We start from the raw sequence: 26,919 nt of genomic DNA on the forward strand, positions 1-26,919 counted from the left end.
GAGACTTTTCCAACAGAACACTGGTCCAAGAGGGAATGCAAGAAACCAACTTACATGTAGAAGTGAATCGATTTTTTTACTCTTTCAAAAAGTACAAAGACTAGGGGACACTCAATGAAGTTACATGGAAATACTTTTAAAACAAATAGGAGGAAGTGTTTTTTTTCACTCAATTTGAGCCCTGGGACTCATTGCTGGACGGATGTAATAGCAGTGAGCGTATCTGGGTTTAAAAAAAGGTTTGGACAAGTTCCTGGAGGAAAAGTCCATTGTCTGCTATTGAGACAGACATGGGGAAACCACTGCTTGCCCTGGGATTGATAGCAAGGAATGTTGCAACTATTTGGGTTTCTGCCAGGCACTTGTGACTTGGATTGGCCACTGTTGAAAACAGGATACTGAGCTAGATGGATCATTAGACTGACCCAGTATGGCTATTCAAAATGTTCACTTACACATGTAAGTTGCTGATGTTCCTCCGTTGGCTTATATTTGATAGGCTGCAACTGGAGAGTCCAGAACTTTTTTTCTGGTTCAATAGAACAGTCAGTGCACCCTTCCTCTGGGCTACTAGACTCAAGATAATCCATGACACAGGGAAGCCCAGTAGCTGGTAAAAGGGAAGTCTCGCTTTCCTACAGGAAATGGCCAGGCGGCCATTTTGGGGGGGGGGAGCCCTTACTGCTACCCGTTGAGGTGGCAGTAAGGGCTGTCACGTTAACCCGGCAGTAACCGGGCAGTGAGTGGCACTGCCCAATTACTGCCGGGTACACTCTGGTGCTACAAAAATAAATAAACTGTAGTGCTGGAAATGATAGCACACTAGGGGTGGGAAGTACCGCCGGGCTGCTGAGGTAGCCCGGTGGTACTTCCTGTATAGTGAGCGGTAAGCCTTCGTTGGGCTTACCGCTGCGTAGTAAAAGGAGCCCATTTCCTGTAGGCTGCGGTAAAAGGGGGCCTCGGCGTGCATATAAAACACACGCTGACGCCAGCGCTGGCCTCCTTTTGCCGCAGTTTGGTAACATGTTGGCCAAGCTTAGGACATGTGCATGCCTCTTCTCTTTGAACACCCCGTTTGCATTTACATGCTAAGCCATTTGAATGTGTAAATACAGAATAAATGGTTAGGCACAATCCTGCCATTTACATGCATAAGTGTACACTTTCCCACCTGAATGGCAGTATTTTATAAATTTAAGTGTGCAAATGGTGTTTAAATTTAGAATGAGGGGTTATAGGTCTACGCCTCTGTGCTTCTTACTTGTGAGGATAAAGCATTTCACTGCAGGACCCCATCTTCTGTGACCCCGTCTACTACAGAACACAAACTCCATCCCAGAAGCAGAACTGCAGGTCTCTGCAGGAGAGACAGCTTGTGACTGGATCTGTTCAGGGTAGGATCTGTCTGCAAAGGAAGGAAAGGAGTCACATCTTTTTAATCCCCACCATCAACAGCCTGCTTTTCATTGTGCAAAGAAGAACCTAGTATAGCTGAATTTATTTATTTATTTGTTATATTTGTATCCCACATTTTCCCACCTATTTGTAGGCTCAATATGGCTTACATAGTACCGGAGAGGCCTTTGCAGGCTCTGGTGTGAACAAATACAGGGTGATGTTGTGGTAACATCAAGTTTATGTGGTACAGCCACATTAGGGAATCGGAGAACGGAAGTAATGCCATTGACTCTCCCAACAATATGGAAAAGGAGGGTAGGAACATCTTTCAGTTTTGGAGGAAATACTCAGCTGTTGGCAGTCAGCATTTTTTAAAATGCTGACTGACACGCCTGAAATTATGCCTGGATATTCAATACCGAGGACTGATCCATGTCCAGGTACCAGCACTAAATATCTGGGTATGTGTGGACAGCATTTAGGGTCCCTTTTACTAAGCTGCGTAGGTGCCAAATTGCAGTTACCGCCCGGTTACCGTGTAGCCCTTGCGGTAATTTCAATTTTGGTGTGCGTCTGTTACGTGCGTCCGAAAAATACTTTTTATTTTCTGGCGCGTGTAGCGGATGCACGCCAAGTGGCATCTGATGTGTGTAGGTCATTATCGCCCAAGTTCTTTACCGCTAGGCGGTAAGGTCTCAGACCCAAAATGGACATGCAACAATTTTGATTTTGCCGCACGTCCATTTTCTGGGGGGGGGGGGGGGGGGGGAGGAAGGCCTTTTTTACAGGTGTGCTGAAAAATGATTCTGTACATGCCCAAAACCCACGCCTACACCAGGCAAGCCATTTTTCAGCGCGCCTTTGTAAAAGGACCCTTTAACTGGTTAAGTGTTGGTATTCAGCTCTTAATTGGTCTTTTGATCCAGAATAAAAAAAAATAAAACTTGACTGGCCAAATTAAACCAGAGAAAGACAGGACTGCTCTTTATGCAGTACTATTTAACCTGTTAACCTAACTGGTTAAGGAGTGAATATTCACACTTATCCAGTTAAGTGCTGACTATACCCCTGGACTGTCCTACACAATAGCTGGTTTAGGCTTTCGCGGTTAGAGGGGATATTCAGTTGAACTATCTGGGTAAGTGTTGCTGAATATTCCCTTGGGGCTTGCTCAGCGCTAGTTGGATTAGACTAAATTTATTATTTATAATCCACCCTTATCCAGGGTGGAGAACAATAAAACATACATAATATACACACAAATAAAAAAACAAATCATAATCAACTGTATTCAGCAGTCAATTAACAAAGGTCAGTAATCCAAAGACAACTAGGCAAATCAAAAGAGTCTCCTTATTCAGTAGATACAAAGAAAGCCAGATGTAATAAAGGGTCCTTTCCACTTAAATGCGACCAATTAGAATTCTTTTTTTAGTCTTAAAGGCAGTTTATTCCATTCAAGTGACCCAGAGATTGAAAAGTTTCCCTTCTTTGTCAGTTCCATGCACAAGTGGTCTAAAGGGAGCACAGCAAGACCACAACCCGTTGCAGACCGCAATGGGCACAATGGCACGTACCATTTACTATTTTTTCAAATAAAAAGAACAATCCTGGTAAAGTGCACAATGAATCAATAACAAAACTTTAAACTTTACACGATAAGTAATAGACAGCCACTGTAAATGCTTCAAATACGTCGTAATATGCTCAGGCCGTGGTAGGCTAAATAATAGCTAACTGTGCTAACTGGCTTTGAATACGGACCCCTTTATTTTTATTATGTTTTCTGATAATTTAAAAAACTGCAACAAACAGAGGGAACTCATCTGGTACAAATGTAGGAGTATAACAGAGCATGACCTCAAGTTATGAAACCTAAGTGTTTCTATTTAGGTAGGTATCGTATTCCAATTAGCATAGTTCAAGAAAAGATGATCCATCCCCAGAATATGTCAAATCTTTACACACTACTCAGACAGGAGAGGAGATTTGATAACTTTCCTCATTGACGTAACCCTTAAATCTAGGCCAGGAAATTACAAGGAAGTAGAGGCAGGTGTCAATTTGCCCTCTGTACAGGTTGGGGGCCTTTTCAGTGTATTTATTTCATATTCATATGCTGCTCAAGCCAGCACCATTTTCAGGAAATCCATAATGAATATACACAAGATCACAGAGGATACCCTGAAAACCAGACTGGCTAAGGGGTACCCCAGGAACGGATTAAGAAACTGAACCAGAGTGTTATTTTATTTATTTTTTATTTATTAGGATTTATTTACCGCCTTTTTGAAGGAATTCACTCAAGGCGGTGTACAGTAAGAATAGATCAAACATGAGCAATAGACAATTACAGCAGTAAAAATATTCAAAAACAATACAAAGTATGGCATGGTATACTATTTACAATGTCAACATAATAGAACATTATAGGGTAAAGCAAAGATGTAACGTATAGAAAGGTAAGAAAGTAGGAAGAGTTAGAAAGTAAGTTCATATTTATTTGAAATACTGCAAATCAATCTGAAAAGCATCTATGCAGTTTACAAGAGAATAATAAAAAAATAAATAATGAAACAAAGTGAACATGGGGGAGAGGGAAAGGACGTTAAAGGAAAAAGGAGAGAGGGAGCAATGTGTGAGAAAACATGGGGGAGTTAATCACAAGTTTCTATGCACAAAAAGCAGAGTAAGTGATTGAGTGTACTCTGTACTTGTGGTTAGGGTTACCATATGGCTCCAGAAAAAGGAGGGCGGATTGACCCAGCCGGGTTTTACTTCCATTGCTTTCCATTGAAAGCAATGGAAGTAAAACCCGGCTGGCTCAATTACTTCCATTGAAAGCAAAGAATGTGCAGTCTTTTGATTTGAAACTTAGGGTAAAACATATGGGTGAAAACACGTTGTGAATTTTGTCTCAAAATGCACACATTGAAAATCACCCCTGAAAGTGACTTGTCTGAGGTAGCAAGCAGGATTTGAACGCTGGTCTGCTGATTCCCAGACCATTATATTCATCATTAAGCCACTCTCTTCCCCAGAAACATTTCTGCGCCTAACTATGTGAGTAATCCTTTGCTAAATCAGCATCTTTTCAGTATCACCAGTGAAGTATCAGCACCGCAGGTGTATTGTGAGATCCCTTGACAAGATACCCTGTGCCTTCCTTCTGTTTAAATACATTTTTTGATTGATCCATGCAGACATGAGGTAATAATACAGGGTTCTGTGTACTCACCGAAGTTCTTTTGCCGAGAGGATCTCTTACTGCTCCCAAGACTGTGTAATAAAAGGCTGAGAGCTGAGCTCTCCTTGTTTTGCAGAGGATATTACAGTTCTGTACAAACAAGCTGGAGTAGAATTTCTTGTCTGTCCTAATCTCTTCACTGGGAAATTCTTGAAACTGCAGGTCATGAGCACACACCCAGCCACCAAACTATAGATCCTCAGCTCCCTAATTTAAAAACCTCAGGAAAGATGCACTGTGTGTAACTTCCGTGTGGAGAGGAGAGCTGGTGCTAGTAGGAATGATCTATGGCTATCTGTATCTCCATGCAACAGAGCTATGAAAACTGTCCTCCTAGAAGGATAAACTTTTTGTGTTGGGAGGTGTAGTCTGTCATCTGTCCCTCCCTCTCTGAAGCCCTTATGTCTCCCGCCATTTCCCCTTCTGTGGTGAATTGCTTGCTAAGGAACTGGGAAGATGACAACACGCTTGTGATTGCAGACAAAGTTTAAGGAGTATTACATAATACATATGAAACTGAACTTCTTAGAAATAAAAGAAAAAAAAAAGAGTAGGTGAAGATTTAGGAAACTTCCCCATCGAATGATGTGAAAAACATCCCTCCCTGATGCAGAGTGCTCTGCTGTGACCACCAGCCGCTTGGAAAGGGACTAAAGCACTCTGTGCCTGGTGGTGGCCCCTGTCATTCTGTCATTCTTAACTTTATTGACAAGTGGCAAGATGACAGATGATGAGACGACCTAGACTGGCTGTCCATGGGAATAAGGAAATATAATTGTGCTGAATCAACAAATGTCTACAACACTCTAAAGGACATGAGCGTGATAGAAAATTTAAATACTATAGGCAGTTTTAGAGCAGAAAGGATATCAGGGCAACTAGTTTCTTGAGAAGGCCATGAACTTAAAAGAAATAGGTTTTTATTGGATAAACACTGGAAATAATAATTATTTTTACAGCACTTCTAGGTATATGAAGATTCAATAAGTCCTTGAGGCCACTAGCACCCGCATTTACACAACGCCCATGGTCAGAAGGCATCAGGTGCTGTTGGAAACAGGATACTGGGCTAGATGGACTGTTAGTCTGACCCAGTATGGCTATTCTTATGTTCTTATGAATATCGCAGAGCTCATTTAAATGTAGGATATTCCACCAGTATGATCAGAGTACTGCATTCTGATCGTATGGGCTGAATAGCACCTTAACCCTATGCCAGCTCCCTTATATGGTAAACAAGTCCCACCCAGTGCATCCCAGGATGCAATGGGCAGGGCACCGCCATTTTGGAGGCAGCACTGAAAGAAGAGGGAGTGCTACTTCCTCCACCACACAAGGAGGTACTGGGGAGGGGGCTGCTAGACCACCAGGGCAGGTCGGGGTGGGGTATGTAGCCCACTGGACCACTAGGGATTTGGGTGCCCCCCGTGCCCTTGTGTCGGGAGGCAGTGGGCTGGAGGTCTGCTTGACTTCCAGCCCCCTGTGTCGATGTTCAGGGTGGTGTGGGGGCTTGAGGGGCACTAGGCCACCAGGGCCTTGCTTTTGGGGGGGTTCAGAGAGCCTGACAGACTCCCATCTTCTGTGTTTGACAGGTCCAGGCTTTTGCTAGGCTGTATAGAGAGAGGTGTGATCAGCAGAGGAAAGGAGGTGTTAATGCCCCTGTATAAGTCGTTGGTGAGGCCCCACCTGAAGTATTGTGTTCAGTTTTGGAGGCCGTATCTTGCTAAGGATGTAAAAAGAATCGAAGCAGTGCAAAGAAAAGCTACAAGAATGGTATGGGATTTGCGTTACAAGACATATGAGGAGAGACTTGCTGACCTAAACATGTATACCCTGGAGGAAAGGAGAAACAGGGGTGATATGATACAGACGTTCAAATATTTGAAAAGTATTAATCCGCAAACGAACCTTTTCTGCAGGTGGGAAGGTGGTAGAACTAGAGGACATGAAATGAGATTGAAGGGGGGCAGACTCAAGAAAAATGTCAGGAAGTATTTTTTCACGGAGGGAGTGGTGGATACTTGGAATGCCCTCCCGCGGGAGGTGGTGGAGATGAAAATGGTAATAGAATTCAAAACTGCGTGGGATAAACATAAAGGAATCTTGTTCAGAAGGAACGGATCCTCAGAAGCTTAGCCGAGATTGGGTGGCAGAGCCGGTGGTGGGAGGCGGGGCTAGTGGTTGGGAGGCGGGGCTAGTGCTGGGCAGACTTATATGGTCTGTGCCCTGAAAATGGCAGATACAAATCAAGGTCAGGTATACACAAAAAGTAGCACATATGAGTTTATCTTGTTGGGAAGACTGGATGGACCACACAGGTCTTTCTCTGTCATCTACTATGTTACTATGTTTTGACAGCCTGCACCTGTCAAGCAAGTGTGGGAGGATTGTGCCTGAGCGCATGCCCAGGCACAATCCTCCCACACTTATCACTCAATTATCAACGCTAATAATGCACCTAAATTAACGTGTTATTAGCGTTGATAATTGGGGAGTTAATTCCCTGCGCTGTTCTGGTGCTATTTTTAGTACGTTGTTTCAGAACAGCGCAGGGAATTGATCATCAGAATGTGAGTGCTTGAGGAAATGTGAGATAAGATGACTTTTCACAAGAAGTGTGGGTGAGAGAAATGAGATTTGAACCCTGGCTTCTCTGGCCCCAGTCCATTACTGTAACCCAGTGGGTCTTAACCTAGTTCTTGGGACACATCCAGCAGCTTGGGTTTTCAAGATATCCATAATGAATATAAATGAGAGAGAATTACAGATAATAAAGGCAATCTACTGTTCCCTCTAAGCTGAGTGGGAATCCTCCACTTACAGTCTTGCCAATAGGGGGTGCTGTTTCACTATCACATTTTCAATAATGAGGAGCAGGTAAGCTCTGCAAGACTCAAGGAGGTTTTATGACAGGAGAAGGTATGATGTCAAAAAGCTGATGCCATCTCCTCCATGCAACTAGCATATTGGTGATACCAAAAAAACTATCAGCTGCTGTATCCACGTCGCTGTTCATTGTTATTTTATCTCAGTTATAGTTATAAACATGCCGGCTTGTGCAGCATACGAGCGTACACAAAGGAAGTATCATAACAGAATAACCTTTCATTGGTTAGAGTAGTAATTTGTTCTAAATCATAATCAGTGTGTCATTTTGAGGGGCTGATTATAGGGACATCCTAGCATGCGCTGTATTGGTGCTGAGATTTTTTCACCTAGTAAAGAGCCACCAAAACAGACATCATGTTATGAGAATCAGGTGTTCAACATTCATGATGTTACTAACACCCCCCTCCAAGACCCTGCGACGGCACAATACCCAGTGGGCACCGCGCCTTCTCAGCGCAAGCTGCATCTTTCATCCAATGCTCCGTGTCCCTGGAAAGTCACCAGTCACTTTCAGTAATCCGTGTAATAACCCAGAAATGGCTGGAATGGGCTGGTGGTGGTGGGTTACTAGAAGGTATATTATCATGCTATGCATGGTGTCATTTAAATTTCTGCCACTCATCCCTGGGGTGGGAGGAGCTGTGGCAGCACCTGCTTGCATCGTCACTCACTCACTGGTGGGAGTCAGGCGAGTTTATAGCAGGTGTGGGTGGGTGGAGTAATATTATTCATGTGCAAGTGACTACACACACACACAGCCCTCTTCCCAAGGAGGTTTAATAACACCAAGGAGGCAGACATAAGTACTTGCTATTGTTTTTATACGGAAATATCTTTATTGTCATCATAAGCAAAAATAAAGGCATAGAACAGCAATGAAATCCACAATATAACATTGCAAATAACAAAGAAAGCTCTGGAGCACTAACAAATACATTTTGAATATAACCCTTCTCCCCTTCACAGACCCCTCCCGATCCCTCCTAACAGAGAGAATGCAAAACCTAGGAGATTTAATAAAACAATATACACCTCACAAGTTTGCTATTGTTTTGTTCTGATCAATATGGCGGCATGCTTCACCCACTGCCTTCAGCCCAGATAATGGGCCAGATAGGCCAATGCCTTCTCTTGTCATTAAACCTCCGTGGCAGGACTCCAGAGAACTTGCCTCTCCCTAGTAACTGAAATGGCTTGTTACATAATTATTAGGAGGCATTCACAGGGGAAGGACATGGGCGAGTCCAAGGCATGGCTGACATTTATGTGGGCTACTTACAGAATACTGTAAGCTATGCATGGAATGATTTACAGTAGGCCATTCTTATCTATGAAACACCCACAACCCCCCCCCCCCCCCAAAAAAGACTTGTGAATTTTATCCCCATGCTTAAAAGCCAATTTTCTAATGTGAAATTTCAGTTCAAATACACTCTTATTCTCTCAGAATGACTCACCACATAGGAAGAGGAAAAGCCAAATAGTCTCACAACTGATACACCATCTATATATATAAAACTCACCCTCAACGTTCTGAAGACAGTGACGTCAGTGAAGCCAAGCCCTGACTTCCTTCAAAAAGGTTCGAAAGTTCGTGGTGGTGAAGCCACCAAAATCGCTCCGGGCCCTGCCCTCGAGGGCGGAGCAATGGCAGAACAATGAAGGGGTTGGCAGGGAGGGAGGCAGGGAGGCGGGGGTGGGAAATCGCTCCGGGCCCTGCCCTTGCGTCAAACGTCATGATGTTGAGGGCGGAGCAATGCCAGAACAACGAAGGGGTTGGCAGGCAGGGAGGGAGGGAGGCAGGCAGGGAGGGGGGGTGTTGCCTACGAAAACCTTGATGCCAGAACAACGAAGGGGTTCACAGGGAGGGAGGTGGGGGGGGTTGCGAAATCGCTCTGGGCCCCGCCCTCGCATCAAACGTCATGACGTTGAGGGCGGGGCAATGGCAGAACAACGAAGCGCTTGGGCAGGGAGGGGGGGTGTTGGTGACGAAAACCTTGCTAGCGCCCGTTTCATTTGCTCAGAAACGGGCCTCTTTTACTAGTAAGTACATAAGTACATATGTATTGTCATACTGGGACAGACCGAAGGTCCATCAAGCCCAGCATCCTGTTTCCAACAGTGGTCAATCCAAGTCACAAGTGGCAAGATTCCCAAAACGTATAATACATTTTATGCTGCTTATCCTAGAAATAAGCACTGGATTTTCCCCAAGGCCAGTTTAATAATGGTTTATGGACTTTTCCTTTAGGAAGCCATCCAACCCTTTTTTTAAAACCCCACTAAGCTAATTGCTTTTGCTATATTCTCTGGCAACGAATTCCAGAGCTTAATTACACGTTGAGTGAAGAAAAACTTTCACTGATTCATTTTAAATTTACTACTTTGTAGCTTGGCCCCTAGTCCTAGTATTTTTGGAAAGAGTAAACAAGCGATTCAAGTCTACCCGTTCCACTCCACTCATTGTTTTATAGACCTCTATCATATCTCCCCTCAGCCATCTTTTCTCCAAGCTGAAGAGCCCTAGCCACTTTAGCCTTTTCTCATAGGGAAGTCGTTCCACCCCCTTTATCATTTTCGTCACCCTTCTCTGTACTTTTTCTAATTCCACTATATCTTTTTTGAGATGCGGTGACCAGAATTGAACACAATATTCGAGGTGCGGTCACACCATGGAGTGATACAAAGGCATTATAACGTCCTCATTTTTGTTTTCCATTCCTTTCCTAATAATACCTAACAGTCGCACCATGGAGCTATACAAAGGCATTATAACGTCCTTATTTTTTCTATTCCTTTCTTAATAATACCTAACATTCTATTTGCTTTCTTAGCTGCCGCCACACACTGAGCAGAGGGTTTCAACATATCATCAACGATGAAGCCTAGATCCTTTTCCTGGTCAGTGACTCCTAATTTGGAACCTTGCATTACGTATCTATAATTCAGGTTCCTCTTTCCCACTTGCATCACTTTGCACTTGCTCACGTTAAATGTCTTCTGCCATTTGGATGCCCAGTCTCCCAGTCTCATAATTTCCTCTTTTAATTTTTCATAATCCTCTTGTGATTTAACAACTTTGAATAACTTTGTGTCGTCAGCAAATTTGATTACCTCACTAGTTACTCCCATCTCTAGATCATTTATAAATATGTTAAAAAGCAGCAGTTCTAGGACAGACCCCTGGGGAACCCCACTATCTACCCTTCTTCATTGAAAATAAGTACATAAGTACATAAGTAGTGCCATACTGGGAAAGACCAAAGGTCCATCTAGCCCAGCATCCTGTCACCGACAGTGGCCAATCCAGGTCAAGGGCACCTGGCACGCTCCCCAAACGTAAAAACATTCCAGACAAGTTATACCTAAAAATGCGGAATTTTTCCAAGTCCATTTAATAGCGGTCTATGGACTTGTCCTTTAGGAATCTATCTAACCCCTTTTTAAACTCCGTCAAGCTAACCGCCCGTACCACGTTCTCCGGCAACGAATTCCAGAGTCTAATTACACGTTGGGTGAAGAAAAATTTTCTCCGATTCGTTTTAAATTTACCACACTGTAGCTTCAACTCATGCCCTCTAGTCCTAGTATTTTTGGATAGCGTGAACAGTCGCTTCACATCCACCCGATCCATTCCACTCATTATTTTATACACTTCTATCATATCTCCCCTCAGCCGTCTCTTCTCCAAGCTAAAAAGCCCTAGCCTTCTCAGCCTCTCTTCATAGGAAAGTCGTCCCATCCCCACTATCATTTTCGTCGCCCTTCGCTGTACCTTTTCCAATTCTACTATATCTTTTTTGAGATACGGAGACCAGTACTGACCATTTAACCCTACTTTCTGTTTTCTATCTTTTAACCACTTTTTTACCTACAATAGGACACTGCCTCCTATCCCATGACTCTCCATTTTTCTCTGGAGTCTTTCATGAGGTACTTTGTCAAACTCCTTTTGAAAATCCAGATACATAATATTGACTGACTCACTTTTATCCATGTGTTTTTTTTCTCTCTTTCAAAGAAATGTAATAGATCGGTGAGGCAAGATTTCCCTTCACTAAATTCATGTTGGCTTTGTCTCACTACTCCATGCCTTTGAATATGCTCTGTAATTTTGTTTTTTATAATAGTCTCTACCATTTTGCCCAGCACCGATGTCACGCTTACTGGGCTATAATTTCCTGCATCTCCTCAGGAACCTTTTTAAAAAATCGGCATTACATTGGCCACCCTCCAATCTTCCAGTACCACGCTTGATTTTAAATATAAATAGTATATTACTAAAAATAGTTTTGCAAGTTCATTTTTCAATTCTATCAGTACACTGGGATGAATACCAACCGGTCCAGGAGATATGTTACTCTTCAATTTGTCAAATTGTACCATTACATCCTCCAGGTTAATAGAGACTTCATTCAGTTTCCTTAGTCAAAAAACCTCACCTCATTTGATTTAAAAGTTGAGAAATGTTTGCACTGCATTTGTATTGCACTTAAAACCTCTTGAACTGAATAATATGCAGTTTTGTAGACACTGCATTTAAACTAAGAAAAAAAAGTCTCATAAAAGAAAAAAAAGGTCTCACCTTTAAATCAAATGTGGGGAGGTTTTTTTTAGACTAAGGATGTGTCAGTTGTGAGGCTATTTGTCAATTATTGCCATAAGCCAACTCAGTCACTGAAATCTTTTCCTCCTCCTACGTGGTGAATCAATGTTAGAGGATAAAAGTGTGTTTGAACTGGAATTGCACATTAGAAGATTGGCATTTACAGTAGAATGCTGATGCTGGTTTATGCTAGTATACTGTAAGATTGTTTATTTATTTATTTGTGGCTTGATATTACACCTTAACTGACATGCAGATCAAAGCGGTTTACAAATTCAAAAATTAAAAAAAAGAAAGAGAACTACAATGCCCAATAGGAAAGCAAGACCATTCGTTCAGGAGCATAGTAGAGTATAATTAACGGCTAAGCATTCATATTCTTTCCCGAGGTGCCCATGTCCAAATCGAAACCGCCTCATTCACTTGAATATGCCTTCCTGAATAACCACGCCTTTAAAAGTACCTTGAAATTTCTTAATATTAAGTTCGCTACGTAATAACAAAGGCTTAGAGTTCCACAAATGTGGAGCCATAAAGAAAAATATGCTATGACGTGTGCTTTCCATTTGAGCCACTCAGGGCCCTGGAAGAACCATGTGATGATCACTGATCTAGCATAAGACATGAGGTGATGAGTATGGGATGGTTAGTTAGGAAATATATATAGCATGGCCCTGGTGGAATGCTTTAAACGCCAGTAATAATGTTTTGTACTGAGCACAGTGAGGGACTGGGAGCCAGTGATGATCTTTCAAAGCAGGTAAAACATGATCGAATTTCCGTAGGTGACAAAGAAGGCATATGGCCTTGTTCTGTAATGTTTGCAAACGTTTAAGCAAAGAATTAGAAATACCTAAGTAAATGATGTTACAGTAATCCAAACGTGCCATGAAAAGAGAGAGAATTAGAGAATGAAAATAATCATGATTGAAAAAAGATTGAATGGATCTCAGCTGTCGTTGTAGAAAAAATTGTGATTTACAAAGTGTTTAGACTTGAGGCTCAAAAGAGAGGTTGGAATCAAGAAGTACTCCTATGAAAATTAGATACTGGTGCAATCAAGGTGTCAAATAATAATAGAGGACCAGGTGGGATAGAAAGATGAACAGTTAATCAACAAGTCACCATATTGGCCGGGTTCAACACAAGGCGGTGCTCTGCGAGCCACCGGGCAATTGCACTTAATCAGCGTTGGAGAGGGAGAAGGTCTTGATTGAGAGGGTGAACCTTATAGAGCAGCAAAATATCATCAGTGAATACATGAAAAGAAATACAGAACTCTTGAATGATAGTGGCTAAAGGACTTAAATAAATATTGAACAAAAGAGGGGAAAGAATGGATCCCTGCGGAACCCCGCATTCTAAAGATTTGGTGGAAGAAACAGCATGGTTAAATTTAACAAATAAGGAATGTTTAGTGAGAACTGAATGAAACAAATTTAACACAATACCTGAAATCCCCAAAGATTCTAACTGCAGAAGAAATAGTGAATGATCTACAAGATCGAACGCTGTGGATAGATCTAACGATATCGCTAAAGTTAAGTAGTGACTGTTCAGGTTGCATCTCACCTCACTTCTGCATAAGTGTTACAGAATAGGATTACTACTTGCAAAAAAATGGGGGGGGGGGGGGGGTGTCAATATTCAAAGTGATATAACCAGCCAGAAACGGCTCCTGGCTGCTTAAATCGCTTGTTCTGGGGTAACCGCTAATTTTCAGTGATGCTTAACTGATTAGTGCTGCTGAAAATAACCAGTAAGCGCCAAAACTGGCTATTTTGGAGGTGTTCCGGGAAGGAGTTGGCACTTGGCTGGTTAAGTGTCGATACTCAAAACTTAAGCAGTCAGGTTAACAGCATAAAAGTCAGTCCTATCTTTATGCAGTTACCCCATGGCTAGTTAAGTGCTGAATATCGCACTTAAGGGTCATTTTACTAAGCTGCGTAGGCACCTATGTGTCAGATTGGAACTACTCTGTGCCCTGGACAGTAATTCCATTTTTGACACGCGTACAAAACACGCAATAGAAGATATTTTCTACCATGTGGCACTTACCCAGCAGTAAGCGACAGTTTACGTACACTGACGCTTACCACCCGGTTAGTGCATGAGACCTTACTGCTAAGTCAGTGGGTGGCGGTAAGGTCTCAGGCTGAAAATGGACGTGCACTGGTTTTAATTTTGCCACACAACCATTTTTGGACACACAAAAAAGCGCCTTTTTTCCAGGTGCACTGAAAAATGGACCTGCGTGCATCCAAAACACACACCTACACCTGTGCCGGCCATTTTTTGGCACGCCTTAGTAAAAGGGCCCCTTAACCAGTTATATGTTATCCAGCTCCAGAAACCTGGAAATTCAATGCCACTGCTCGGACATGGGTTTAACGCCAGCAGTGGACAGTGAAACGCTGATTGCTGCTGGCTGAATATCAGGTCCATGGTGCCTAACTGTTGGCGCACTGTTATAGAATTGCCTCCCGTGTGCATATCCATTAAGAGCCCGATATTCAGCCAGCAGTGATCAGCCTTTTGCTGACTGCTGCCGGCGTTATCCATGGAAGCCATGCCTGGGCTCTGATATTAAATTTCTGAATATACAGGGGTGGCAAAACCATAGCCAGTTAAGTGCAATATTTAGCACTTAACCAGCTATGGTGAACTGCATAAAGATAGGACTGACTTTAATGTGGTCCTATTTATGCGATTACTTTGGCCAGTTAAGTGCTGAATATTGGCATTTAACCGGCTAAGTGCCGATTTTGCCCCTGAAACGCCCTCTCCAAATAGCCGGTTTTGTATTGGGCACTGTCCAGTTAAGTGCCATTGAATATGCCTGGTTAGCTCTGGACAGGTGATTTACACGGCTAGGAGTTTAACTTCAGGTGCAATAATGCAGCAAAGACAGGTGTATTACAGTATTCTGTAAGTTACATGCATAACTTGGAGTCCTGCCGATGTCCTGCTCACATGCACATCCCCCTTGCATTTGCACATGACCTAACAGAATAGTGTTTAGAGTACATATGTATGTGAGAACTGCTTTTCCCACAAAAAGTCCAGAAGTGGGAAATGAAGGACGGCTTCTGGACTTTCTGTTGGCTTCTCCGTGGGATTTTTTGGTGTTCAGTTAGCGTTTGGTTCCAGCACTACTTTTCGCTGCACATATTTGTGCACAGGGGCACCCATCAGTGCCTAGTTAGAGAATTGCCTTTAAGCTTTTTTTTTCAAAATTCATCTAATTGGAGGATCATTTTTTAACAGAGCACATGCATGAAATGTCTAAAGCTGCATCTATTTTATAAAAGAAATGTAGGCGCAAATGCCCCTTTGTAAAATAGGCTCTGAAGATATCAATGTATGTGTGTATTCATGTACGTGTACATTTTGTAAAATACGTTCATGCACAGCAACTCTGGCCCTGATCCACCCAAACCACACCCTCAGGAAGGCCAACAGCTATTTTCTTCTTGGAAAACATAAATTATATGCAAAAAAAAAAGCTTTGGAGCGATGAAGCTACAAAGTAGTAAATTTAATACGAATCAGAGAAAAGATTTCTTCATTCAACGTGTAAACTCTGGAATTCGTTGCCAGAAAATATGATAAAGGCGGTTAGCTTAGCAGGGTTTAAAAAAGGTCTGGACACCATCCTAAAGGAAAAGTCCATAGACCGTTATTAAATTGACTTGGGGAAAATACACTGCTTTACACTGCTTATTTCTGGGATAAGCAGCATAAAATGTATTGAACTTTTTCAGGATCTTGCCAGATATTTGTGACCTGGATTGGCCACTGTTGGAAACAGGATGCTGGGCTTGATGGACCTTTGGTCTGTCCCAGTATGGCAATACTTATATGTACTTATACTACCTCTGTCCTGTGTCATTACTTACTTCTCAGGAGATACAATTGGGAATGAAGTACATAAATGGGCAGCAGAGCTAACTGTCAATGGAGTTAAAGCTTCACAATCCTCCTAACACCAGCTGTACCATCAGTCCTTGCACAAATCCAACTATATTTCCCTCTTCTTTACCAATACCATTGGCTTCCGATACGCTTTTGCTGTCAGTACAAGAGTCTTATCCTTATGCACAAGGACCTGTATATTGACATTCCACCCTATCTGGCTTTCCTCATCATCTCTGCACACCTAATGAACTCCTTTTGTTCCTCTTCCCACCACTGTTCCCTCTAAGCTGAGGAGTCCTCCACATACAGTCCTGCCAGTGGGAGGTGCTGTTTCACTATCACATTTTCAACAGTGAGGGACAGACAAACTCTGCAATATTCCAGGGAACCTGCCTGTCCCTAGTGATTGATTGAAAACACATTATTGAAGCACCACCCCCCACTGGAAGCAATGTAGTTGGAGGACTCCCGCTCACTTTAGAGGGAACAGTGCTTCCCATCCTCATACAGAGGATTAGATTCTGCCTGTCAATCAGCATTCTTCTTCCTAGACCCGGCATGATGGGATTCTCTGCCATTTACTTTATGTGCTGAACTCGCCTTTATGAAATTTAAGGCTGCTCTCAAAACTCATTTGTTCACCTGTACTTTCCCACCGGATTAGTGGTCTGCAGTGGTCCTGGCAGGACCAGATTGTTCACCTACCAGTTTGTTATATCTGTACCGAGAAACACTATATCTGTATCTATTCGTATTTTCTTTTCAACTTTTCTATTTGATTAAGCATTCCTTTCCTATTTTCAATTATCCTGTAAACCGTTTTGCTGTGGCAACACTAAAGGCAGTATAGTAAGTCTTTAATAAACATGTAAATAACGTAAAAGGACACTCAGTAAACTAGAAGGGAACAAGGAATGTTTTAATAATCTTTAATAGTGTATTATCAAGTTATAGAACAGGGAAGAGTTGAAAGATAGCACAGTTAGTAGGCGACATTCCAGTTGATACATTGGCATCCGCAGTTCCAGACTGCGATTTTACCAGCAGGAGATATTCCACTTATTCAATGGATCACTTCAGTTCCAGACCACAGCGTTACCAGAAGGCAGGATTCCATTTCTTTTCACACTAAGGTGCTGTTTAGAGCTGCCGATTCCTGACTTGCCTTTATCTTTTCAGATCATTGTAAACTGATTGATTTCGGAACACCAAGTCCTGAAAATCAAATGGAAATGCATACAAATCTCTCTGCAAGTCAAAAGTACCATGCTAGGGAATACAGAGGCAGCCACAGAAAATTATGAGCTACATTTAAAGAATGCAATAGTGTGTTGACGCATGCTGGCACCAGTCACATGCACTGGCCTTTAGGTCCTAGTCAGAATTTACATGTGTAACTAATGGCATACACATTTAAAACCCAATTTTAGAAAGCCGGTATTTACACTTGTAAAACTGGAGTGTACATTGCAAGGGGCCGTGGTTTGGGCAGGACTAAAGTCTACACATGTATCCCCATTAACGAAAGGAATGCATATGTTAGGCCAATATTTCAACATTGGGATTTAGAGCTGCTCATTTGCACATATGTTTTCAATAATGCTCATTTCACCCAGCTCTTTGTAGGAGGGATTAAGAGAGTCCGCCCTCTTAAACCCTCATTGCTAATTTCCCCCTTTATTTGATATAGTGGCCTAGTGGTTAGAGCAGTGGCGTAGCAAGGGTGGGGCGGTGGGGGCGGTCCGCCCCAGGTGTCGGCGGGTGGGGGGTGCTCCGTCGAGACCCGACAGCTCTCGTCTCCTGCCGCTGCCCTGCTTTTTTTTTTAAATCCATTGCAGCGACGCAGGCAGCGCTTCCCGTCTGCCCTGTGAAGGAAAAAATCGCGTCGCTGGTGTCGGGCCTTCCCTCATTGTGTCCTGCCCTCTTCTGAGGTAACTTCCTATTTCCTCGAGGGCGGGACACAACAAGGGAAGGCCCGATGCCAGCGACGCGATTTTCTCCTTCACAGGGCAGACGGGAAGCGCTGCCTGCATCGCTGCAATGGATTAAAAAAAAAAAGCAGGGTAGCGGCAGGAGACGAGAGCTGTCGGCTCTCAACGGAGGGGGCACAGGACGGGACCAGCTCGGGGGAGGGGGAAGCTCAGAGGGGAGAAGGGGATTGGGGAGGGTGGGAGAGCCTAGAGGGGTGCTCAGGGGAGAAGGGGATTGGGGAGGGTGGGTGAGCCTAGAGGGGTGCTCAGGGGAGAAGAGGATTGGGGAGGGTGAGTGAGCCTAGAGGGGTGCTCAGGGGAGAAGGGGATTGGGGAGGGTGGGAGAGCCTAGAGGGGTGCTTAGGGGAGCAGGGGATTGGGGAGGATGGGGGAGCTTAGATGGGTCACTGGGTGCTCAGAGGGGAGAAGGGGATTCGGGAGGGTGGGGGAACTTAGAGGGGTGCTCAGGGGAGAAGGGGATTGGGGAGGGTGGCGGAGCTTAGAGGGGAGAAGGGGTCTGGGGAGGGGAGTGCTCAGAGGGAAGAAGGGGTCTGAAGCTGTAACTGGGGTCTGACAGGGGGGCAGGAGGGAAAATGGATCCATGCCTGGGGCAGGTGGGAGAATGGGTCTGGGGCTGAAAAAGGGGGATGCAAGGCATGTGGTGGATGAAGGGGGCTGAAAAGAGCGGGCAGAGAGAGAGGGGACAGACCCTGGATGGAAGTGGGGAGTGTGAGGGAGGGCAGACCCTGGATGGATGGGAGAGGGAGGGCAGATGGATTGAAGGGGCAGAGAGAAAGGGCAGATGGTGGGTGGAAGGGGGAGAGAGAACGAGGGCAGCCTGGGGCAAATGGTGGATGGAAGGAGCAGAGATAGAGGGCAGATGTGGATGGGAGGGAGATGGCAGACTGGGGCAGATGGTGGATGGAAGGAGCAGAAATAGAGGGCAGACAGTGAATGGAAGGGGCAGAGAGAGAGGGCAGACAGTGGATGGAAGGGACATTAGAGAGGGCAAACACTGGATGGCAGAGAGCGAAGACAGATGCTGGATGGAAGGAAGACAGTGAAAAGAAGATGAGGAAAGCAGAAACCAGAGACAACAAACTGTAAATAAAATATATATTTTTATTTTTTTGCTTTAGGATATAGTATTGTAGCTGTGTTAATAAATGTTTATAAATAGAACATGTAAATAAGGTAATCTTTTTATTGGACTAATTTTAATACATTTCGACTTAACTTTCAGAGAACAAAACCCCCCTCCTCAGGTTAGGATAGGATACTATAACAGCACAATACTGTATTGACCTGAGGAAGGAGATTTTGGTCTCTGGAAGCCAAATGTATTAGTCCAATAAAATGGTATTATTTTATTTTCTGTATTTGTTTTATTTCTATTTGTTAATTTGTAAAGTGGTGATTGGTATTTGTTAGTTTTTTCAAATTTACATCTGCTGTCTTTATATTTTGCACAGTACTAGGGGACATTTTCTGTTTCTGTGGTGTTGCATTGTATGCAGAGTCTGGCATCGGGGGTTCAGTTTAATTTTTGTCTAAATAGAAAGTTTATGATTACTTATTCTATAGTGGATTAGGATGTATCTGTGTTTGTGAAAAAGACATGGCTTTCGGTTGGCATTGACTGTGCAGGATTGACGATCTGTACTAATCTGTCTGTTTTCGTTTTACAATAGGTGAATTGATGTTCCAGTGCTCACTGTAGTGTTTAAGATGCTTTCCTTTTCCTTGTGTGACTCGTACAAATTACTGTTTATGGTATGGTAGAATTACTCTATAGGCCCTGAGTGTTTTGTATTCTCAATATGCCTAGTACTGGATTTGGGGGGGGGGGGGGGTGTTAAAAAAATGACCGGCCCCGGGTGTCAACTACCCTAGCTATGCCACTGGGTTAGAGCACCAGTCTTGCAATCCAGAGGTGGCCGGTTCAAATCCCATTGCTGCTCCTTGTGATCTTGGGCAAGTCACTTAACCCTCCATTGCCTCAGGCACAAACTTAGATTGTGAGCCCTCCTGGGACAGAGAAATATCCAGTGTACCTGAATGTAACTCACCTTGAGCTACTACTGAAAAAGGTGTGAGCAAAATATAAATAAATAAAATATATAACTAAGGATTGTGGCCTCCATTTTAATTAGCAGCATGTCCATGTGTTGCTGACACTTTACACTATGTTGTGAAATATCAATTTACACATTTATATGTTAGCACTTGTGTACATTGCCAAGATTCTTCAGTTCAATATCTCAATTTGTATCTTTGTTAAACTGGCTGCTCCTGCTGTATGTACCAGCAAATACATGTGTATTCCTGCATATATTCTAAAAAGAAAAGGATCTACCTCAGTGGATCTGAGTTAGCATATCTGAGTTTAAAAAAGGTTTGGGCAAGTTCCTGGAGGAAAAGTCCATAGTCTGCTATTGAGACAGATATGGGGAAGCCACTGCTTGTCCTGGGATTGGTAGCATGGAATGTTGCTATTATTTGGGTTTCTGCCAGGTACTTGTGACCTGGATTGACCATTGTTGGAAACAGGACACTGGGCTAGATGGACCATTGTTCTGACCCAATATGGCTATTCTTATGTTCTTATATATGATCATTTTCTACAATAATACCAGAATTGTACATGTCCCAACCTGGATGTATCAGTTCCAATTTCTACTTTGTAACAAAAATGGGGCTCCACACTGATAGATTTCATTCTATAAAAGAGGTAATTACTGTAAAGATGCATATACCAATTTTGGTGCCCCATTGGCACACACTGAACATCAATTCTCTAATAGGATCTTGGTGCTAAGATTCTATTAATAGAATACTACTGCAAGCCACCATTGATGCACCAAAAATGTAACATGCCTTCAATTATGCCATAATTCAAAACTTTATTCAGTCAACACTAGAGTGGGAGCTCACATACACCATAACAAAATATGCTCAGTGATGAAAAATTATTACTCTTTCATTCCATGCACATCACGATAGTTTTGTATCTGACCTCAGTGGTGACTCGTTTCAAATGAGCCACTTACTCAAGACTCACCAAACTCTTCATCGGTCAATTTATTTATTTAGATTTTGCTCACACCTTTTTCAGTAGTAGCTCAAGGTGAGTTACATTCAGGTACACTGGATATTTCTGTGTCCCAGGAGGGCTCACAATCTAAGTTAGTACCTGAGGCAATGGAGGGTTAAGTGACTTGCCCAAGATCACAAGGAGCAGCAGTGGGAGTTTTTAAGAACACAAGCATTGCCATATTGGGACAGACCGAAGGTCCATCAAGTCCAGCATCCTGTTTCTAACAATGGCCAATCCAGGTTACAAGTACCTGGCAAGATCTCAGAACAATACAAAACATTTTATGCTGCTTATCCAAGAAATAAGCAGTGGATTTTCCCCAAGTCCATTTTAATAATGGCTTATGGACTTTTATTTTAGGAAGTAATCCAAACCTTTTAAAAACCCTGCTAAGTCACTGCTTTTACCACATTCTCTGGCAATGAATTCCAGAGTTTTATTTTATTTTCAACATAACTAACTACTGCACTTTTCTTAATAACTGCATTCTCTCAAGCACAGCAGGACCTTCGGCCAACATGGGTCATGTTTCGCTTAATGCTGTTCCACAGGCTGGTCCTTCATTCTATGTGAGCGTTCTCTTACAACTCTTCTGTAAGGCACATGTGCCAATTGGTGCCCATCCCAGGATCCGCCCATTGGCCCTCCCCCTAGCATTTACACACCAAACCAGTTATGTGCACCTTTATAGAATGGCGCTTAGTGCACTTACATGCCTAACTGACAATTTTTCTCGGCAGTGACACATGTAAGTAGCGCACAATCAGAGTGCCACTTTATAGAATTGCCTCCAAAATGGGTCTTGCAGTAAATAACACACATGAATCTTAATTGCTTATTCCTCTGTATATATCCTTGTTGATTTTAATCATTTTAAACAAACAGGGAATGATATATATTCCACATGGGTCAAATGAAGATGCTGAAGATGTTCAGATGAATATACAAAAAAGGGTCAGCCCTTAGTGGTTGAAGCACTATTATTTATAGATGTTCTATAGTGTAGAGTGGCTGTGTGATTTCTTGAGTGATTGAATTCTGTTCTTATTTTTGGCATTCTTTTCCTTCTCTTTTATTAACTTTATAAAACAATAAGATTTGGTTTTCCATGATTTGGCGATCAATCAAAACCTTGAATAAACAGAAACTACTGCTAGAGGTTGAAATGGCCATTTCCAATCAGGAGCAATGAGGGGCAGACATGAGTTAGATTCATTCTTGCCCCTGTTCACCACTAGACCACCAGAACAGTTAAGGTAGCCTTGGGAGCCCATGCTGGAACTTGAAGGGGGAGGAGTGTGGTGGGGGGGGGGGGGGGCAGGAAGGAGATTATAGGAGAGGAGATTGGCTCTTTTTGAGGTGGAGTGGAAGGGAGAAAATGTAAACTCCCCTTATGTGGGTTCCACCCAATATTCAGCTGGGACCCGCATAGTTTATTTATTAGGATTGATTAGGAAAAGAAGATGAAACTGCATATCTGTCACTTGATAGGTAATTGGTCACAAGGTGGTTTGGTCCTTCCCAATATGAGACTTTATAATATTGCATGTCTCCTGCGTCACGTTAGAGATTGGCTCTACTCCTTTAGTTATTTTACGCCTCTGGTGTTTGAATCAGCTTATTTCGCCCCATCTACATTGGTATCTTTATTACATGCAGAGAGGTCTCTGCTTTCTAGACATGTTAGAAATAGCATACTCTTCGGCCCTCTCAGGGAAGCATGGAGGTTTTTGCTGAAGGGTTTGAGGGAGGAGATCCTAAAATTACTGAGCTGCTAATTATAAGAGGTAATCTCGCTTTCCCTCCAGGTATGGATAACTCGACTTTTATCCAACTGGGTTTGAGAACCTTAGAGCATATGTTAGGGACAGAGGAAGGACTGAAATCTTTGGAACAATTAAAGGATACATTCGGTCTTTGCCTGTGGGGACTTTGAGGTTCCATAGCGGGGACAAGCTTTGTGAGTTCTTTGAGACTATTGCTGAAGATGCCCCCATGGTATCCGGTGTACATTGGGCTTTATGGCAATTTTGAAAAATCAAGGGGGTGGAGGCAGTCAAAAATAAATGGGAACAGGACATGGGGGAGAAATTGGCCTCGGGATCTTTTGACCTCTATTAGGAATATCCCTCGCCTGAGTTGTAATGCTAACTATAGGGAGTGCTGTTTTTGTGTTTATTATAGAGCTTACATTTCCCAAGTTCAGCCATTTCAGGCGGGGGCATTCAGTGACCAACTTGTTTAAAGTGTAAGTTGCTGGATAACACCTTTTTTCATGCGTTTTGGGTGCCGGGTTATTGATTATATGTCGTCACTTTTTTCATGTAGAATAGCTGGCTCACCACTGCAGCTGGTGCTGGATTGCCCTGGGAACTTTTGCAGTCCTGGACCTCTGACTCCCCGCCTGAGTTTTAGCACTGGCGCAATATGGTTCATCTTTTGTTGTCTTGGGAGGCACAAGAAGTAAAGGGATCTTGTAAATGTAAATTCCGGTTTTTGAAGATCTGGAACCCCTATTTGGTCTCTTTGACATCAAGAGGCAGAAGTCTTATTCTGAACCTGTAGGGATGAGTTGTCAGCTAGATTTAGGGGGGGGGGGGGGTTGGGGGTAGAGAGGTAGAGTTGGTTTAAGTGTTCTTCGCCCACAGTTTTGGGAGGTCATAAGAACCCAGTCCTCCGAGGACCGAGGTGGGGGGAGGTGTATAGTAGGGGGGGGGGGGGAGAGAAGGTTTATAGGTGTGGGGGAGGGGATAGGCATACTAAGTTTTTATTGTTAATATTTTATACGGGTTGTTGGCCAGTTTGACTGGGTTATATGTCACATCCGTCGCTCCCTCCGGCTGCTCCTCCGCGGGAAGCAGGAGCCGGCGTCCGCCACAACGAAGGCCGGCTTTCTTGAGGCCACAGCGAGGAGCCGGGGCTCGCCGTGGTGATGGCCGCCCAGTCCGGGGCCGAGGCCGGAAGCCGGCGATCGCGGCTGCCGGTCTCTCGATCGCCGGCTATGGGGGCTGTGTTTGCGCCAGTAGGGGAAATGGCGCTGAGGCGCGATAGTCGGCGTCTCCTTCACTCTCGGGCGCGGGAACCTGAAGCTCTGCCTCAGAGGAGTTAGATTGGGAGGCCAGTACGGTAGTCCCGCCTGGCAGGTCGGACAGAGCCAATCAGAAGGGTTCTGTCGATAACCAGGTTCTGATTGGCCGGCTATGCCTAAGGGGGCTGGGCGGTTGAATGCTGAACAGTATTTAAGGAACGGGCCTGAGATAGGACATTGCTTCAGGTTCTGTTCCCGAGGCCAGTCTCCGTTTGTTCCTGTGCTCCATTGGTTTCCTAGTGCTTCTGGTTTTGACTTTTGGACTGTTCCTGGTTTACCCTGCTAACCGCCTGCCTTGACCTCTTGCCTGATTCTGACTACGCTGTTAGCTGCCTGCCCTGAACTGTTGCCTGTTATTGGACGTCTCCATTTTCCATCTGCCCTCTTCTCTCCTGGTCCCAGTCCGGGTCAGTTTGTCAACCCCGCGGTTCCTGAAGTCCCGTTGACCGCCTGCAGCTGCTCAACCCTTGGTGAACGGCGGTCGCCGCGGGTGAAGACTTGGGGTTGCACGGCTGTCCTTTGAGGTCCTTCGGGGCCTTACGGGACCTAAGGGCTCACCTTCCTTGCGGACAAGACATTATATTGCTATTACAGTTAAAGGCTTGGGCTGAGTCTAATCCACCCAATGTCGGGTACGGGGGAGGGGAGGGAGGGCCTTCCCGGGGGGGCGGTGGGTGCGGTCTGCCCCGGGTGCACGCTGCTTGGAGGGGTGCTGCGCGTCTGTCGGCAATGCTTGTTCCCTGCTCCCTCTGCCCCGGAACAGGTTACTTCCTGTTCTGGGGCAGAGGGAGCAGGGAATGAGTGAAGCCGACAGGTGCTCGGCACCCCCCCAGCAGGTAAAAATGCACCCGGGGGGAGGTGTCCGTCCTTTCGCCGGGGGGAGGTGTCTGTCCTTTGCCGGGGGGAGGTGTCCTTTTGCCGGTGGTGGTGGTGGTGGGGGGGGGGGGGGTCACGCTGCACCCGGGGGGGGGGGGGCATCGGTGATCCGCCCCGGGTGTCAGCCACCCTAGGACCGCCACTGGTGGGTAGGGGAGAAAATGTTAATTTTTGATGAGTGCTTTAACACATTGTATTAAGGAAGCATGTTCTGAGACTCAGCTTTACGATATTGCACCTGTTGGTAATGTTTACATGCTGAATTGTCACTAAAAAAATTGTTGAAACATAGGATTGATTAGGATTTCTCTTATGCGAATCATGGTTGAATATTGGCTGTGATCCATATAGCTTCCCATTGCTAGTACATGTCTGGTGAGAGCCAGATATTCAGTGCTGGTTCCCAGACATGCTCTGGCATTGAATATCCAAGGCTAATTTAGCCGGTGACAGTCAGCATTTAAAATAATGCTGACTGCCGCTGGCTGAATATTGACCGGTTAATGTTCATAGCAGATTTTCTTACTGTATAAGCAGGAGCTGGTGCTCTGGGATTCAAGGTGTTCACCTGCAGGGGAGAAAAAGAATTTTAGCCACAGGAATGAATGGAAGAGGCAGGAAGACTTTCTCTTGAGAGACACAGTAGAGCACCTTTTATCTGAAAGCTGCCATGATCTGCAAAAAATCATAGACTGGGCTCCCTGCCAATCATAGGCGGTCGGTGGCCCAACTGTTTGGGGAGGCTAAAGGAGGCGGGGTTAGGGGTGGGGCGAGGGGTGGAGCTTAAATCCATAATTGTCTGATAACACACAGAAAAATAAATAAATAAATAAATAAAAATAAAAGTCACAATTAATACCTTTTATTAAATTTAGATATTAGATATGTATCATATGTCAAAGAATAAAGTGGTTGCTCAAAGCATATTCTAAGCACAATCGCTCAACTGCAAAACACTATGCACAACTTTGTGCAAAAACACACTCAGAACCTTACTGTATCATAAATATTACACTGGGAAGAACCTAATACACCAATATACCACCCATACGGAAAATGCAGACCGTCAACAATATGAAACAAGGGATCATAATATCACAATTCTCATGTACAGCCACAAAACACCCTAATTCATGTTTAATGTGGGATAAAATGCCATAAATAAGTAAATAAATATAAACTTTTAATGTTGAGCACCTGATTCTCAAAGTGAACATATTCCAAACACTATAATGAAAATAAAATGATCTTTTCTACCTTTGTTGTCTGGTGACTTTTTCTGATCATGCTGGCCCAGTATCCGTTCTGCTGCTATCTGTCCTCAGTGCAGGTCAGGAAGTCATCCTCGTTAAATATCTCCCTGGCAACCCAGGACACCTCCAGCCAACCCCCCCTGCTCTCTCAGCAGTAAGGTAAACAAACCATAAACCAATTTCTACAACTGGTTACACAAGGCTAGAGGGCTTTCACTGCAGCTCCTGCTGTGAGAATGGAGGTAAATCAACAATTTAAACCCCTCAGAGCACAGCAAGGGAGGCTTAGCCTCTCCAAGCCTCTTATACCGGGCGCCTATGCTGCCAATGTTGCATTTCTTCTTGCAGCTGAGAGGGAGAGGTGCCAGCAGCAGAAGGAGTGTGGCTCTGCTCACAGGCCAGGTTGGATGATGCCACAGTAGGAATGAGAGGGATTGGGTCAGTCCATGCAATTGTGAGGAGGTCCACACAAAAAAAAAGAGATTCCCGTCCCCTTGAGCTTACAAATGAGTACTAACCTTACCAGATTTCTTCCCCCATCCCAGTTTAGCACCTGCCTTCAAACCTTCTTCCTTGG

General features: G+C 44.0%; 2 protein-coding genes across 5 annotated transcripts in view; both read right to left on the reverse strand.

Annotated features, from left to right (window-relative positions):
• Positions 1-4,915, reverse strand: part of LOC115476107 (carcinoembryonic antigen-related cell adhesion molecule 4-like) — a 33,844-nt gene extending 28,929 nt beyond the window's left edge. For 2 of the 3 annotated variants that reach the window (XM_030212269.1, XM_030212266.1), the window contains exons 1-2: positions 4,637-4,915; positions 1,262-1,405 (exon numbers count right to left, since the gene is read on the reverse strand). In XM_030212269.1, the coding sequence (XP_030068129.1) occupies positions 1,262-1,334 (73 nt within the window). In that variant the 5' untranslated portion in view covers positions 1,335-1,405; positions 4,637-4,915. The remainder of the gene's footprint in view (positions 1-1,261; positions 1,406-4,636) is intronic. The other variant, XM_030212267.1, reaches the window with a different exon arrangement.
• Positions 4,916-16,998: 12,083 nt separating this feature from the next.
• The window catches only part of LOC115475474 (carcinoembryonic antigen-related cell adhesion molecule 1-like), a 199,562-nt gene continuing 189,641 nt past the window's right edge, over positions 16,999-26,919 (reverse strand). For both annotated transcript variants that reach the window (XM_030211216.1, XM_030211217.1), the window contains 2 exons: positions 25,616-25,657; positions 16,999-17,273 (listed from right to left, as the gene is read on the reverse strand). In XM_030211216.1, coding sequence (XP_030067076.1) covers positions 17,226-17,273; positions 25,616-25,657 — 90 coding nt within the window. In that variant the 3' untranslated portion in view covers positions 16,999-17,225. The remainder of the gene's footprint in view (positions 17,274-25,615; positions 25,658-26,919) is intronic.

The sequence above is a fragment of the Microcaecilia unicolor genome, chromosome 8, assembly GCF_901765095.1.
Source record: "Microcaecilia unicolor chromosome 8, aMicUni1.1, whole genome shotgun sequence".
In the NCBI taxonomy this organism is placed as follows: Eukaryota; Metazoa; Chordata; class Amphibia; order Gymnophiona; family Siphonopidae; genus Microcaecilia; species Microcaecilia unicolor.